General features: G+C 51.6%; 6 protein-coding genes across 6 annotated transcripts; 4 read left to right on the top strand and 2 right to left on the bottom strand.

Moving 5' to 3' along the window:
- Window positions 1-1,755: 1,755 nt before the first annotated feature.
- Aud_005748 (KilA-N domain-containing protein) lies at window positions 1,756-3,354 on the top strand (the record flags this gene model as incomplete). The annotated part of the gene is made up of 5 exons (XM_043290666.1): window positions 1,756-1,816; window positions 1,947-2,155; window positions 2,221-2,383; window positions 2,444-3,275; window positions 3,330-3,354. The coding sequence occupies 5 exons, from the start codon at window positions 1,756-1,758 to the stop codon at window positions 3,352-3,354; spliced, it is 1,290 nt and encodes a 429-aa protein (XP_043146601.1).
- A 988-nt stretch (window positions 3,355-4,342) lies between these two features.
- On the top strand, window positions 4,343-6,166 carry Aud_005747 (cleavage polyadenylation factor subunit CLP1; the record flags this gene model as incomplete). The annotated part of the gene is made up of 3 exons (XM_043290665.1): window positions 4,343-4,480; window positions 4,570-5,332; window positions 5,388-6,166. 3 exons carry the CDS (start codon window positions 4,343-4,345, stop codon window positions 6,164-6,166), a joined length of 1,680 nt encoding a protein of 559 aa, XP_043146600.1.
- A 373-nt stretch (window positions 6,167-6,539) lies between these two features.
- On the top strand, window positions 6,540-7,316 carry Aud_005746 (chitin deacetylase CDA4; the record flags this gene model as incomplete). Its single annotated transcript, XM_043290664.1, has 1 exon — window positions 6,540-7,316. The coding sequence occupies one exon, from the start codon at window positions 6,540-6,542 to the stop codon at window positions 7,314-7,316; it is 777 nt and encodes a 258-aa protein (XP_043146599.1).
- A 172-nt stretch (window positions 7,317-7,488) lies between these two features.
- On the bottom strand, window positions 7,489-9,765 carry Aud_005745 (uncharacterized protein; the record flags this gene model as incomplete). Its single annotated transcript, XM_043290663.1, has 1 exon — window positions 7,489-9,765. The coding sequence occupies one exon, from the start codon at window positions 9,763-9,765 to the stop codon at window positions 7,489-7,491; it is 2,277 nt and encodes a 758-aa protein (XP_043146598.1).
- Window positions 9,766-11,881: 2,116 nt separating this feature from the next.
- On the top strand, window positions 11,882-12,935 carry Aud_005744 (quinone oxidoreductase family protein; the record flags this gene model as incomplete). Its single annotated transcript, XM_043290662.1, has 2 exons — window positions 11,882-12,657; window positions 12,713-12,935. 2 exons carry the CDS (start codon window positions 11,882-11,884, stop codon window positions 12,933-12,935), a joined length of 999 nt encoding a protein of 332 aa, XP_043146597.1.
- A 123-nt stretch (window positions 12,936-13,058) lies between these two features.
- Window positions 13,059-14,815, bottom strand: Aud_005743 (uncharacterized protein; the record flags this gene model as incomplete). The annotated part of the gene is made up of 4 exons (XM_043290661.1): window positions 13,059-13,974; window positions 14,034-14,282; window positions 14,414-14,499; window positions 14,561-14,815. The coding sequence occupies 4 exons, from the start codon at window positions 14,813-14,815 to the stop codon at window positions 13,059-13,061; spliced, it is 1,506 nt and encodes a 501-aa protein (XP_043146596.1).
- Between the last annotated feature and the right edge of the window lie 1,542 nt (window positions 14,816-16,357).

Here is a 16,357-nt window from a genome sequence, read left to right as displayed (position 1 = left end):
GCTGAGGTATATCCCACAGAGGTCTGAGCAAAAGAGATACAAATTTAAAAGAATGCAGGAGAGTGATCCAAGAGAGTCTCTGGAGGACTCTAGTAGTTATTCTGGCCAAAGGGCTGGCGTGGATCGCTTCGTTAGTCTGATACGGTCTGGTGGGGGGAGAAGGCACAGAGATACCAATTGCTTCGAGATGTTGAGAAGGGCGGTGAGGACAGGGCCTAGAATGTAGTGGAAGATCATGATTATCACTCAGGGATGGATAGGTGGACTTATGAGATGACCATGTCAGGTATTTTGGTCTCTGAAACCATGTTCTGTGCCATTGTGGTCGTTCGAGGAGGTTATCATAATGATCGTTCGGGTTTTGTCTATGCCTCTTGGAACTTCTCTTGCTGGCCGCTGCAGCTCATTGATAGCAGGCAGTCTTAGTGGGGTCCTTGCGCAAAATAAAGCTACATAGCCTACAGAGTAGAGAGGGTACACTTACTACGGTGACTGGAATAAAGGTGTGGGCTGATCTTGGGGTATGCGAACAATTAGACAGACCTTGCAGTAAGGCGGATTGCAATGACTAGAAGGCACTATTACAGCTTCTAGCCAGGGGAAGAAATGGATCGTGACCTTGGATCAGAGAAACTATATATAACCGATGACACTCTGGTTGTTATCGAATTCAAGCCTCAAGGCTTAAATAACAATAAAGCGGTGTGTCTTAGTGGAGCGCTTCTCTCTCTTCGTCCCAGAAGCAAGTACTACCTGTCTTGAGTCCTTTTCGACTTCGAGGCCTAGGTTGACTCGAGTGGTCAACTCTGTCATAAATCATGAGACGGTGGTCACTCAAAGAGTGGACTCGAGATATATAGGTGATATTTTCTTCAGAGGTTGGCAATTAGCCATTAGTAAAGATGCCTGGAGGTCACGCAATGGCTGTTTTCAATCCGTCGGATAAACGCGTCGTTGATGTGCTAAAAAAATCATCTGAACAGTCCATCAACACCCTTTTGACGAGAGGAGAGCTACCTCAGCTTGGGATAGGGGTCAGTATGACGCGAACAGGGGGAGTGAACCAACCATGGAAGAAGCAGAAGAGTCCCTCCTCATGATAAGGCACCAAGGCATTAATACTGTGGCAGACCACCCGCCTGTCACAGACTCGTAATCGAATACCGGGGGATGTACCGAGCCCACTGCTATCTTTCCGCTTTTGGCAGCTCATGTGATTACCACATCATTCTAATTGGCCAATAGCGAATTGCCAAGGGTGATGCGAAACTGTTGAATCAATAATACGGTAAGGACAGCGTAAGAAGCCCAAGCCCAGCAAAACGCCCTCTTCTTATTTTGCGTGCCCCCTGCTTTGCCCATACCTTTTTATCTTTTATCAACTTTCAGGCGTATTTTTGATCGCGAATTGAACTTATCTCCTGGCTCGTCGCGGATCTGTCTGTGTACCCTCCCCCCGCGCGAGAGTTTATCATCCGCCCAAAATCAAATCATAAAACCATTTGCGTGTGGCGCTATCACTCTGGTGTGTGTGCGCACCCTTCCTGTGGTGACGTCTATATCCTCAGGAGTGAACATCTTCGGAGAGCAACCGCAGACGCGCCTGCAACGTGGCCGCCGCTTTGGCGTCGCATCTCGCAATCCTTCCCTGCGCGCAAGCGTTTATCTTTCTACCATCTGGAGGATTACGTTCATAATTCTCAGGCGCAGTCACATTGTCCAATTTACCATCTAGACTCATATTAACCGTACATCATGGTGCGATCTCTGCCAAAGAGGAACAACCCGTTCGTCCTCCCGGACCAATCCCCTTCGTGTAAGTTGAAACTTCACCATTTTTATTTCGCACCCTCGGCTCCAAAATCGCTCTCGATGCTTCGACCAGGAGACGCTGTACGACGTGAGCATTGCGCAGGGCTAACCCTTTCCTTCCGGAGGGAGAACAGATGAGGAACTCCTGGCGCTCCGCCGTCTAGGAAAAACAAACCTCGCTGTCAAGCCTACACAGATTGGAACGTCCAACGCAACCAAGCCTGAGAACCTGGGTCCCTTCGAATATGCCCATCTGCGCGCGAAGCTGCCAAAAGACCTGAAAGGCTCCGAGATTTTCGCGTCACACGCCCCTCAGCAGCACCCGGAAACCTACTTTCTCATGGTGAGTGAAACCGCATCGCCCTTCGTTGATGGGGTGACCGATTCTGATCGATTTCGTTCATTCAGCGACGGAGCAAGGATGGATATGTCAGCGCTACTGGGATGTTCAAGATCGCTTTCCCATGGGCGAAGTTGGAGGAAGAGAAGGCTGAACGGGAATACTTGAAGACTCGGGAGGGCACCAGCGAGGATGAAATCGCCGGCAATATCTGGGTCAGCCCCTTACTAGGTAAGCACGCCTGTAGAATGACCAGCAACCCCCGAGTGAATTTCGTCTGATTGTCCATAGCGTTGGAGTTGGCCAAGGAATATCAGATGTACGACTGGGTTCGCGCTCTGCTCGATCCCGCAGAGATTCCTCAAACCCCAAAGAAACAGATTACGCCTCCTCCGAAATTCGAACTTCCGCCCATTGAAGCCCCGACCCAGCTCTCGGCCCCATCGCAGCGTACGAGAAGGGGACGGTCTGCTTCGCCCAGTAAAAGAGCCACCACATCCCCTCGCAAGCCGAGGAAGACTCGTGCAGCCAAGGAGGCCAGTGCAGAGGAGGCCAGTGCGGCCAGTGCCAGCCTTCAAGACGCTTTGGACATGACTGCGTCTACCGCTGATGCCGGATCAGCCAATGGAACTGTCGAGCCTAGTGTGGAGGAATATGTGGAAGAGAAAGTGGTCACAACCAAGCCGACTCTCAGGAAGAGGGTCGCCGCCATTCCTGAGGAGGATGAGGCCGAAGAAGAAAAAGTCAAGATTGACGTCAAGACGACTGCCGACACGGTGGACGATGTTAGAACCACGCAGACGACGATCTCAGTCGAGATGCCTGTTAGCCTTCCTGAGGCACCTTCTGCAGAAGACACAGAGAAGATGATCGCCAAGGCCAAGGAAATGGTCGAGGAAGCGATCAAGGTTCAGGCCACCGAAGGTGAACAGCCCGAAGCCTCGTCACCCAAGGGTGCCAAAAAGCGCAAGACCGACGTGCTCAGTGAGGACGAGGAGGATGATGAGACCCGGGCGGCCTCGGCCCTGCGCGCCAAGAGGGCAAAGGTCCTGGAAGAGAAGCTGAAGCGTGAGCGTGTGAGGAACCGTGCCTTGGTCGGTGTTACGGCTGTCTTTGCACTTGCGTAAGTACCTGAAAACCCACTGGTGTCAGGTTCCGTTCTAACCATATACACCAGAGCTTCCATTCCCTATTTCTTCTAGGAAACCCAACCCGGCTCTTCCCTGGTCTTCGATGGCCACGAGCAGAGTATAATTACCCGTATGAATCATGCTGTATCGAGTTCAATTCTTCCGGAAATTGTCCAACACGATCCCCGCCCTTCATCGCACTCTACCTGGTAGAAGGATTGTCTGATGATGCTCCAGACTGAAGAGAAGCGTCTAATCCTTCCTACCGAATTCCCCACACCCTCACAATGCCTGTTCCTCTATGAAATTCCCCTGCTGGCCTTCCCCTGCCTTTTGCTCCCGTGAAACCCTTCACATTGCCATTTTGATATCTCATCCCGGTGGTTCTTGATGTACTGTATTGATATTCTATCGGTTTTTCTAATAATCACCCTTTCGATGCAAAGGGAAATATTCCTGTCCATAGGTCTTGCGGGTATCTGCAGCTTTACTCTGCCAATGGTGTTGGGTTGGGACATTGAAAGCGAGGAGCTTTGCATCTCCATTCCTTCTTCTCTACGTTTCTCTCCCCTTTTGTTCTTTACTTGGTTTCTGGATACCTGATCCACGGCACCCCGTCTCCGTTTCTTCTTTGAAGGCCCCTTGATCCTCCTCACTGTTGGTCACTAGAGAAGCAATGCATGCAGTATGATATGAATGATCGACTCTGGCAGTCTTTTAAGGCACTGTAGGTTAGTTGTAGTGTGCCAACATGTATAGAAAGATGGCGTTACCATACCATTCTCAGAGCGCAATAGGTTTAAATCAAATGCCATTACTTTGTGTCATTAGTTGATTCATCCATCAGGCTATTAACGTTCAGGTCTGAAGTAATAGGGCGAATCGATCCGCACTGCAAACATTCAAAACATCACCACAATCATGAAGCTCCCAAGAGCTCCAGCACCATTTCTCGGCACCCTTCAGCTTCACATTCAGTCACAAAAACAAGGACACATATTTGTGTCAGTCTTGTGTCAATTGAGTACTTGCCTATTTATCTCTGCAGAACAGCGATGCAATGTCGCTCCCCGGTTTAGAGTTCTCGCAGACGTCAGCGGAGAGGGAGTTTGTCCCCGCACCGCCAACACAGATTACCTTGTCCAAGGGCTCAGAATGGAGATTTGAGGTTGCGTTTGGGACAGCTATACGAGTCAAGGTGGGTATAGTGATGAAAGTCGCTTGATTACTGTCATTCCTCGATGACGCATTGCAATGGCTAATACAACGTTTACGTACGTGCTGTAGCTATTGGCCGGCACCGCAGAGCTTTTTGGCACAGAACTTGCTGCATCGCAGACGTATACCTTCTCCGGGACGAAAGCGGCGATCTACACCTGGCACGGCTGCACGCTTGAGATCAGTGCAGGCGATACGATATCGACGATAGATGGGCTGGCATCGGCGGGTCTGAACGGCGAGGGGGCTCGTGGCTACGGCGCGGGGGGCTGCCAGAGCGAGTATACGGCCGAGGAGACGCCGATGGTCGAGTACGCGAATGTGCATTTCGCGCTGGAGACGATGCGCCAGGAGGCCAAGGCGACGGGCAAGGACGGGCCGCGGGTGCTGATTCTGGGGCCTGAGAACGCGGGGAAGACCAGTGTGGCGAAGATTCTGACGGCGTATGCGACCAAGGTCGGGAGGCAGCCGATTGTGGTCAATTTGGATCCGGCGGAAGGCATGCTCAGCGTCCCTGGGACCCTGACGGCGACGGCGTTCCGGACGATGATGAATGTTGAGGAGGGGTGGGGGAGTAGTCCCATGTCTGGACCGAGTGCGGTGCCTGTGAAGCTGCCGTTGGTTTATTTCTATCCGTTGCAGAATCCGCTCGAGGCAGAGGGTGCTGTTTATCGGCCTATTGTGTCGCGGCTGGCGCTGAGTGTGACGGGGCGGATGGCCGAGGATGAAGATACGCGCGAGACGGGCATCATCGTTGATACGCCGGGTATTTTGAGCGCTGGCAAGCCGGGTAGTCTTGAGGTTATCAACCACATCGTGACGGAGTTTGCAAGTAGGTTTCCTTCTTTTTCTGCTTACGGCGGTGCCTATGAGACTGACGTTTACAGTTACCACCATCCTGGTCATAGGCTCAGAACGGCTTTATAGCACCATGATGAAGAACTACGATAACAAGCCGACGTCCAGTGCGTCTGCGGCGGCGTCGGATGAGCGGATCACTGTCGTGAAGCTCTCCAAGTCTGGCGGCTGCGTGGACCGCGACGCAGCGTTTATGAAGGCAGTGCGCGAGTCGCAGATTCGAACATACTTCTTCGGCAACCCTATTCCTTCTACAGCATCGGCGGCACTCTCGATGTCTGCGTCTTCGACCACAAACGTTACCCTCTCTCCTCATGGCCAACAGCTCGATTTCAACTCCTTGGCTGTTTACAACTACACAATCTCCTCTTCAGATGAAGATGAGGACGAATACGATCCGTCCCAATTCGGCACGAGCGACGCATTCTTCCCTGGAGGAAGCAATGACGCGGAGGGTCCAGAGTCACAGCGTGCAGAGGAGACCTCGTTCGCTCCCTCCGTGCCTGGCTTGGCAGGATCGTCAGGCGAGGATGCAGCATCAGGCAGCTCGGCTGTACCCCTGAAAAAAGTTCCGTCTCCTGCACCGAATACGCTCGCCAATTCCCTGCTCGCAATTACACACGTCGCGCCGAATGCCAGTCCGGCAGAGATTCGCGATGCCAGCCTCATGGGATTCTTGTACGTGGCCGATGTAGATAGCGAGAAGGGCAAAATTCGGGTACTGGCTCCGATCGGTGGGCGAGTGCCGCCAAGGGCCATTGTCTGGGGTAAGAAGTGGCCTGGGGAGGTGGTTGGGTTGGTGGGATAATGCATGCATGGATATATAGCGGGTTTCAATCTTCGTCTAGGCTGTTAGGATTGGAGTTGGGTGCAATGCGCTGGGCTGGGATATTTGTATATAACAGGATAATGTATTCTAACTTGGATCGCTGTCCCCAAGCCTTGTGTTAGTTTTAATCTGGATTTCATGATGCCTGTGATATTTTCAATGCTTATCCAGTATCAGGGTTCAATAAATTTATGACTATTTATATACTTATCTCAAAAGACCGCTCCCTACTCCCTACTCCTTGTGGCTGTGGACGCGTACAACTGCTCGGTGGAACAACCACATACCAAAAATCTCCCAAACACCAAACCACCATCCCCAAGACAATGAACTCACCACCTCACACAACACCATGCTCTACAGCTGCTACCGCCGCCGCCGAAAACTCAAACGCCTCTTCGTAATGCTCCTCCCCATCCTCCTGACTGCCCTCCTCCTCTCACCCTTGTATCTGATCTACAAACCGCCAAGCCTCCTCATCCGCTACCTCCAACACCGCTACCCGGACGTCCTCTTCCACGTCCCCCTTCCCCCGCACAAGAAGATCGTCGCACTGACCATCGACGATGCCCCCTCGCAATATACACAGGAGATAGCAGCAATGCTGAAGACGCACAGCGCGTCCGCGACGTTCTTTGTGATTGGCTCGCAGGTGGACGGGCGCGAGGCCGTGCTGGCGGACCTAGTGCGCGCGGGCCACGAGCTGGGGAACCATGCTATGCGGGACGAGCCGTCGCGCGCGCTGCGGGACGACGTGCTCTCGGCCCAGATTGCGGAGGTGCAGGCGCGGATTCATGATGTGTATGCGCGGGCTGGGGTCGATGAGCCGGCAGTTAGGTGGTTTCGGCCGGGGTCGGGGTTCTTCAGTGAGAGGATGAGAAGGCTGGTTGGGGCTCTGGGGCTGCGGATTGCGCTGGGGAGTGTGTACCCGCATGATCCCCAGGTTCCGTATGCGAGGGTGAATGCGGCGCATGTGCTGAGTATGGTGCGGCCGGGGAGTGTGATTATCTGTCATGATCGGAGGAGCTGGACGGGGCCGATGCTCACAAGGGTTTTGCCGGAGTTGAGGAGACGGGGGTATCGGGTTGTGACTCTGAGTGAGTTGGTGAGGGAGGCGGAGGGATTATGAAGTGAGGCTACGCCGCTACAGAGGCAGGTTTGATGTGGTGCATTGCATTTGCATACTTTCGCTTCGTTGTTGATACATGTCTATAGAATACCCATACCCATATTACCATACATTGTGATAATCCTAGAGAACAAGGCTGATCGGATAGCCGTCGACAAAATTCGTTTCACCCTCACTCCCATCGTCTCCACTCGAGCAGAGTCCTCCGCAGCTCAGCGTCACAGTCATATCCCTTGCGCTCCTCCTCCAACAACTCCTCTCGTTGTTCCCGAATGTGCTGCTCAACGTCGTAGCGCTTCAGTGCGATCAGCTTCAGGTACGCCAGATCATTTCGCTGCACGGCGTCGCGGAACTTGGCCCGGATCCGGGGCGAGTACAGCTGGCAGCTGGCTTCCCGGCATCGAGTCGGTGCGTCCCCTGGCGCAAGTCGCATCCTGGTCAAGAATTCCCGCGCGATGGGCTTATTCGCCTTGACCAGCGGCCACACCACGTCGTCGTAGCAATCCTCACACACCGTGAACTCGGGCAGTTGCGGCATGTAGTACCACATACCAAGAACCGGTCGATCCCGGCGACAGTCCTGTAGCACGACCTTGCGGCGAGCGTAAGCCAGAAACTCAGTCATGTCGGTCCGTGGCGAGCGTTCGAGCTCGGCGCGGTTTGCAGCAATGTCCAGCAGGTCAATGTATTGGACGAACCGCGGACTGTCCGCCACGAAATCACAGACCTGTTCCTGCATCGTCGTGCTTCTCGTGAACGTCTCGCGGTGCTGCGGCATAAGAATGCGCAGGTTGCGAATACACGTGGAGCAGACGTTGAACTTTGGCAGGTACATGCCTGTTTCCGGGTCGATGATTCGGTACCAGAACTGATCGCTGATGATGCGCCCCGTGCATGGCTTGCTTCCTGGCGGTGGCCGGGTTATTTGCTCGAGCATGTCCAAAGTCTCATACTGCTTCTTGATGGTCTGCATCCAGGCGAGTCGTGTCCACGGCTCACTCATCGAGCATCGAACTCTCTGTCCACGTGGTACCGGTAAACCGGGGATGAACAAATCTTGGAATCGCGAATTGCGCATCTGTTTCATGCACGAAGGGCAGATATCAAGATGTTCCAATCCTTTGATGGTATACCAGTCCTGGTACCCGGTCATAGGGACAGACCGCGGACAAGGCAGAAGGCAGGGGCTGGCTTCTTCTGGGGAAGGTTGGCGAACCAGTGCTTTGGAAGGACTCGGCCGTCTCGAGGATCTTGATTGCTCGCGCTCCTGTTCTTGGTCGCCGTAAAATGATACTGTCCGTTTTGTTGTCGACTGAGACGATACAGGGGGCATTGGTTCAGTCGTCGCTGTACGGAGTGAAGCAGGAAACGGGTCAACTTCCTCTAGGTAGGGAGCAGCCGGTGTCGGCTTCGCTGGGGTGGACAAAGCTCTAGAACGAGTTCCGCGAGAAGTAGCTCGTGGCACTGGCTCGGGAGGTGCAATGCACCGAGAAGCTCGAGGAGGCTCGGAGGACGGTGATTCGGTGGGACCCGTAGGACGAGCAAGAGGCAGTCCGCTTGGTTGAGTAGAGCTTTCAGACTCGCGAACTTTGTGTCGCTGTCTCAATTTTTCTTCCAACCTTTCAGCCAAGCCTGATCCCGTGGGAGGGACAGTGTGAGCTCTCTGGCTTGTCTGCGAAGGCGGTTCCTGATGCGCGGTTCCAGGATTCATTGGGGACTTGTTTGCGGCCAAATCAGAGACATACCCGGCTGATGAGCGCGATTGTTGAGACTCGCCGGGGGATTGTCGACGCCCATTCCTCACGCTACCGGAGCGTTCTGGGACCGCGGCAGAAGTAGTCTTCTCGGCAGGCAACCCCAGGGAGCCTTGTCCGTTCCTTGCAGGCACAGGGACGCGCTCAGGGTTGCGAGGAGAAACTTGAGTGGTCGCTCTCACATCAATGTTCGTCTTCCCTGTTGCACTTTGGGTTCTAGAAATGGCATGGTTCGACTCCATTCTTTGACGGCTGCTGCTGGTGTTCTGGGGCATCCTGGGCGGCTGACGCTCCTCCTTCCTTGGCTGGGGTTGAGGCCTTGTCTCCTTGACCGGCAAGGGGACAGGCACCGTAGGAGGCGTCAAGTGGAATCCCTGAGAATCATCAACGATGTGGAGAAGTGGATCCTGTACAAATCTTTCAGGTGGCGTGGCTGGCCCTGCGCTATCATCTGAAGAACTGCTTTCACGGCTGCACTCATCCAGGTCATACTGTTTAGTCTTCGAAGGCTCGAAAATAGGCGCATCCAGGATGACAGGGCATTGGTCAATGGTTCCTCGGGCACAGACACCTTCAACTCCGGGCTTTACTCCTGCCATGGACATTCCGTGGAGCTCCCGCGAGAGTGAGGCAGCCTCGTCCTCCACCAAGGGAGGCGGCGGCCATTGGGACCGCTTGCGCCCAAATCGAGGCATTGTCGGCCGCGATGAGTCCAAGGTAGATGTGTGGTGGCTTCCAGAAGAGTAACAAGACAGGCAAGATTTTCTCTCAGAAGAGCTGAACTGGCAAAAGGCTATCCTGTGGCAGTGGCACGGCTGATTAGATATCCTTCCCTGGTGGCGGTTTGCATGGTATCACCGTCGATTCTCAGACTCACTCGGAGTTGTGTAGGCGTCGGAGAGGTCGAACAGAGAGATGTGTCAGTAAACTGAATACCAGGCTAGAAATGTGAGCGAACACAAATATCAGAATGTTGTCCAGGGAGATCCTCAGGAAACTGTCAGCTGTAGTGTACAAGATTATGATACAAGAAAGAAGATGAAGAAAAACTTTTCGTCCCTGGGTCTATGGGAACAAAGAGACTCAGGAAGAGCCAGCGCCAGAGAGCTTGGTATATAAATATCGTAACGAGTCTAGTTGGGCAGCGTGTTTCATCTTAGCGGCCCTATCAGAGCACAGACTCGGGGGTTGGGCGTTAATAGGCAGCGAATCAACCTCCATGTACGGATGTCCGGTCGATTTTGATGTCTGACTGAGAGAATGCGTGGCGATGCTTCGAACATGTCAACACTCAACAGGCACCGAAATATGATGATGCTTGGTCGGGAAGGCTAGTGGTAATCGCATGCTGTGGGTTTGTAAACGCCCGCGTTGGCGGACAATGACACACTGGACAACCAATCTGGGTCAACACTAGTGTCGAGGTTTATGTTGGACGGACGAATCATCGTCTCCTGACGCAGGAAAGGCTGATGCGGAGAGAGCCTTGCAGATATGAAAACGCCACTTACGGTAGGATTGACAGACATGACAGTTGTTCATGGACACTGCATCCATTCCACGCGAGCAGAAAAGGTAAGGCGAAGGGTGACCACTCAGCCCCCTTTCGGCGCCGTATTCCACGTTTCTTGACCATTGAGTTGCATGGATGGTATCCATTCCTTGACGAGGGCAAGACAAAGCGTATGATCTCGATATTTTGTTTGTCCTGCTCAGTAGACTGCTGTCGAACGAGCCTGGGAAAGTGACGATGTTTGCGATACCTCTAGTCAGAAGACTAGGTGGCAAAATATAGCACTCTCATCGCTATAGGTAGGGATGAGCCACTATGGAAAAAAGCAATGTGATGTAAACAAGGATGTTGACTTTGATAGTGATGGCATGTGTGGAAGGGAGAAATGTGGATTGCATCAATGAGTTTGTTGGCAGTGAGTAGATATGGTGGAGAGACAGCCAACACAACAATGGCTCTGAGTCACACTCTCCTGGGTATCTGTCTGCCATCTTTCAGCTACATCATCTTTACAGCTGAGCGTGGTAATGCTGTTTCTTTGGCACTCTCACTCTTTTCAAAACAGAAATCAAACTGTATGCCACTCGTCGCTTGGTCAATATAAAGATATATTTTGTGCAAGGTAGACTCCTCTAAGCTACTTCCATGCTTCTTCAGCCTATTCCTTCCTTGAACTTGCATACACACTGGTAGTAACTGTTGGTACAAGGCTCTTCACCTCTCATCTTCCATCTTTAACGTCCTTTTCTCGTTCTGCTCTAAAACTCGGGGATAAGGCTAAAGGGAAGAGATCCGACAATGTCGGATAACACCCGATGGCGTCATTCCCGCCGGAAGTTGATTAGAAGCTGGAGAGGACAACTTAAACAAGATTGAAGATAGTTGCTCGATAAAGGAATAGAATAGCTGCTGTTGAAGTCATAATTAATATAACTTCCAGGCCAGACCGGGTCAAAGTCCGAGTTTATCGTCAATTGCAAATGCCTCCGTAGTGGGGGGAAATGCGGGGAATGTCTGTAGATATCGGATACAACCAAAGAAATAGCTGTCGCGATGACAAATGCTCTTCTATAAGACGATGATAGATCGCCAAAGAAGGTTCCTCTAGTCCATACTTATAACCTCACACTATCCTCACCTCCCATCGAATGCATCTCTCCCGCGTCTTCATCTCCCGCCTCAATAGTTCCCTCGCGGTCACATCTCCCGCACTCGTCCGTCTCTCCGTTGTTCGCTCTCATCTCCAACCGTCCTTTCGGCCGACGGCTTCACTCACAACCTCCTCACAATCACACATCATGTCTATCCCAACCACCATGAAAGCCGTCCTGGTCGAAAAGACCGGCGGCCCCGAGGTCCTCGACTTTAAGACCGACTATCCCGTCCCCACCCCGCAAGAGGGCCAATTGCTCGTCAAAAACAATATCTCCGGCATCAACTACATCGACACCTACTTCCGCACGGGGCTCTACCCCGCCCCAAAGCCTGAAGTCTTGGGCCGCGAAGGCGCCGGTACCGTCGTCGCCGTGGGACCCGGGCCAAATCCTTACAACTTCCAGGTCGGTGACCGCGTCGCCTGGCTCAGCACCGGCGGATATGCGGAGTACACTGCCGTCGCTGCGGCCAAGACGGTCAAAATCCCCGACGGCATCTCAGATGAGGATGTCATGGCCTCATTCCTCAGCGGGCTGACCGTCTTGTCGCTAGCGAAGGAGACCTATGCCGTGCAGAAGGGCGATTGGGTTCTTTTGCACGCTGCCGCGGGTGGTGCCGGCTTTCTCATGACGCAGATCCTCAAGGCGATCGGCGCGCATGTTATTGGTACTGCTGGTGGTCCGGAGAAGGTCGAGCTGGTTAAAAGCCTCGGTGCGGATCATGTAATCGACTACCGCAGCGAAGGGGGAAAGGATTGGGTGAAGCGCGTGAAGGAAATCACCGGCGGCCGAGGCGTGGATGTCGTCTATGATTCCGTCGGAAAGGATACCTGGGAAGGAAGTCTGGAGGCCGTCAAGAGGAAAGGTACGATTGTCTGGTTTGGAAATGCCAGCGGACCCGTTCCTCCTCTACCTCTGAAGTAAGTTGGGTCCTTCACATTATTACTTTGTTTGGACAGGGACTGACCTGGACAGTAAACTCTCCCCCAAGTGCGTCAAGGTTGCCCGTCCTACACTTTTCGGCTACATTGAGACCCGCGAAGAATTCGAATTCTATGTCAATGAGCTGTTCAACCTGCTCCAGTCTGGCCAGCTCAAGGTCAGAATCCACAAGATCTACCCGCTTGAGCAGGTTCAACAGGCGCATATCGACCTCGAGGGGAGGAAGACTACGGGAAAGCCTCTCTTGAAGCCATGATCTGCTTATCCAATCAGAAACATGAATTTACTTGTGTATATATTTGAGGGGAATTGCCAATTTTCTGATTAAGATCCATCGAATTGTGCACCACGTATGCTACTGCTACGCAAAAAACTAAGATCAGATTCGCGGCTCGACAGCGTGGTCACCCTCTACTCCCTTTTCCTTTGGATCCTTGCCTTCCTCATCATCTGTCTCATCAGCTTCATGGTTGTCGCCCATCCGCAAATCCTTCGGTTTCTTCCAACCTATCATTAAATCGTTGGCCAGAGCCGTGTAGATAGAACAGTAGGCTGTGAACACCTCATCGAAGTAGTGAAATCCACAGTTGAGTTCCCAAACCGACGTTATGACCTTCATGCCAGGATAGCACAACTTCAGCAGACCCTCCTCAAGGAAGAAGTCAAACTCCAATGCTGGTGCACCGCCTGCTTCCCACTGAAGTCTCTCCTCAGGGCTGAGGTCAATGTTGGGCTTTCCGGGGTCGCGGTAGGCCTTTGCCAGCATTCTTCCAACTGGGCGGAGATCTGGAGCGTGTACCTTGTAAAACTCCCTAGTCTCATCATCTGGAAAGATGATGGCGGCCACTTCAAAGCCATCGATGTCTTCGACCCGCATCGCCCGAAGTGCGTCTTGATTTGCAAGCTCTTGGAATCGGACGGCCTGTCTATCGACTCCGGCGCCTGCCAGCGCAAACTTGACAACCTTACGGGCGATCTCGTTGGTCATATGCACTGCATGGTCCTTGCTGTTGTTCCACTGGTCGTCTTCAACGTGGAGGTCAAAGAAGACGCCGCCGAAGAGGGTAGAGCAAGCGGTATTGAAGTCTCCGGGTCCTTTGGCTGTGAGTTGCTGGTTTTTCCAGAGCTCTTTGCTGGCGATGTCGCAGGACTTCCTGGCTTCCTCGACGTTCGCTTTGTACTCTGGGACTACGTCGTGGTAGAGGATGTACGTGAGAAAGTTCCATATCGTGACTGTGGCCAGCTTGACCATGTCCTCGGTTTCGGGGTTGAAGTAGTACGGGAAGTAGGATGTCCTGTTCAGCCGTCAGTCTCATTTATGGTGTCGCAGTATTGGGTTGCCATGAAGGCTTACAGGAATCCCTTGACCACAGCGTTGAAGTCAATCTGTAAGTTCAATTGCTCCTGCGCGATGCTTGTCTGGGCCCTGGCCAGGAGGATATCTTCACTGTCCATCTCTTTGAGATCACGTTGGTCTGTACCCGTGAACATCTTCTGACTGATGTCGACGCCTCCATATTGCAGGTACTTTAAGAATATCTCGCGTCTGTCACATTCAATGCGTCGCTTCTTCTGGAAGCGTAGAATAGCATCTTCCATTCGACTAGGGTCGTTAGATTTCAAACTAATGAGTCCTAGTCGCAGTGAGGAACTTACTGAATGATAGGCCGCGAGCTTCATAAAGTTGAATGTTTGTCAGCCTACTCGTCTTTTGATATGGTATCAGTCACATACACATCATAGATCTCTCGCCCCTCTGCATACTCCTGGGGTGTTATAGGGGCATCCACGTAGTACTCTTCGAACCCTGTCGGCTTGTTCTGCAAAGTGTAAGCATCAGTTTCATTCGTAACGTCATCCGGTCAAGGGGAAAGGTCCTACCTTGCCGCGTTTGCTTTTCGGTCTGGTAGTTTTCTTTTTCTTCTTTGACTCCACCATATTAACAGGGACAGACTCTAGTTTCTCTTGACTATCATTTGCTTCTGACTGGGGCGGAGTCATTTCAATTGGCTTGCTTGTCGGAGGTTCTGTAGAAGTAGCCGTGTTTAGTTGCTCAGTCCTTGGGCTGTTGTATTGTTTGAGAGGTGAAAGAGGGAGCTCGTGAGAAGAGTTCGAGGGAATTTCTGGAGATTCCATTGCGATGAGAGGTCTGGATGAGATTGCTCACGAGATAGAAGAGAAGATTAGATCAAGCTGATACAAACGGGAGAGAAAGATTAGATCGACGGGGATGGGAAGTAGTCAATGAATGTGTGAAAGAGAGAGAGGATTCAATTCACTAGTACTTGGTAGGCGAAAGGAAAACACTCCCACCAGCAGTCCAACTTCTTCTCAGTCTGTTTGATTCATGCAAACAGAGCACACCCCCAGCTTCTTCAGTGTTCGCTGTGGTGCCTCAAGCAGCTTTTTGAGGATAATGTGGAAGACATATAGCAGACGCAGGCTACGAAGATTGGGATAATTCAGATGCGCCTGTAATAATATATTGATCAATATGGGACACCAAGCAAGTGAGAAGACCAAAAGAGGCAGATGTGACACCATCCAGAGCATCCAACCACATCCGCCCCGTCCTATGTGTTTCATTCCCTTGTCAGACTGGCAATTATTTCAGTCAATTAGACTACCGAAGGGCATATGTGTAGCTTTCGAATTCTTAGACCTATTGAAATTGGTTCTAGAGTACCCCCTCCTCTCCCTTATTGAATGGTCGATGTAAACTGTATCAACGACCTTGTTTCGCTTTTCACTTACTATACTAATAGTAGTATAAGACCTCATTGAGATCTTAACTTACTTTACCCTGGTATGTCTGAAGCCTTGTTAGGCTTTCTGAGGCTTTATTAGACTGTAGTCTATGTGGATGAGCTAAATTAAGGTCCAGCTTGGCAGTGAACTAGCTAATCCATCTGTATCTTAATGAGCCCTTCATTATTATCTCTATGGAATCATTCATTTATATGCTTAGTATACAAGAGTGTAAAAGAGTCTAGTAATGATTCTTTACTCCTGCTAGACTGGTTGTGCACATCTTAGTTCAAGGACTGGACAGTTCAAGTGGTAACATTATCATCCTGATCGTCCACTCTGGTAATATGTGCTAGAAAGACGACAAGGCCGGTTAGAAAAGGTTTAGAGTTGGCATAAGAAGGTCAGCCATTCCATTTTAAACAAATACTTCATTACAAGCTGATATTACTGACGTTTAGAGATGCAGCATGCCGTTGTAGATATAAGAGTTGCAAGAAATAATGGCTCCATAGTTAGAAGCATACTCTATCCCTTTCCTGATAAGGCTATATATATACCCACGACATTCCAGTATAACGACAAAGAGCGAAATACAACTCAAGTCTGGCGTATACTGAATCTGCTCGAAGGCCCAGGATAGACAAACCCTTAGCCTCAGCCAAAAGCGGCAGACATGATGCCATCCTCTGAACAACCGGTCCTCGGCCCGCGTTGAGCCGGCAATCACAGCCGCCGATCCCTTCTTATCAAAACTGACCGTTGTTAGAACCAAGACACTAAGGTGACAACGACCCCATCAGTCTACTAGAGCAGTATTATTATTTTAAATAATCTCCTAAACATTTATTTCCGCCCCCCTTTGCCAGTCATGCCGTTCATGATTGCATTTCAACCGTAGACGGAAGTACAATTACTTGCCTTGTCTCT

The sequence above is a fragment of the Aspergillus udagawae genome, assembly GCF_001078395.1.
Source record: "Aspergillus udagawae IFM 46973 DNA, scaffold_4, whole genome shotgun sequence".
In the NCBI taxonomy this organism is placed as follows: Eukaryota; Fungi; Ascomycota; class Eurotiomycetes; order Eurotiales; family Aspergillaceae; genus Aspergillus; species Aspergillus udagawae.
Note: the sequence above shows the minus strand (reverse complement) of the source record. Positions and strands in the feature narration are given on the sequence as shown.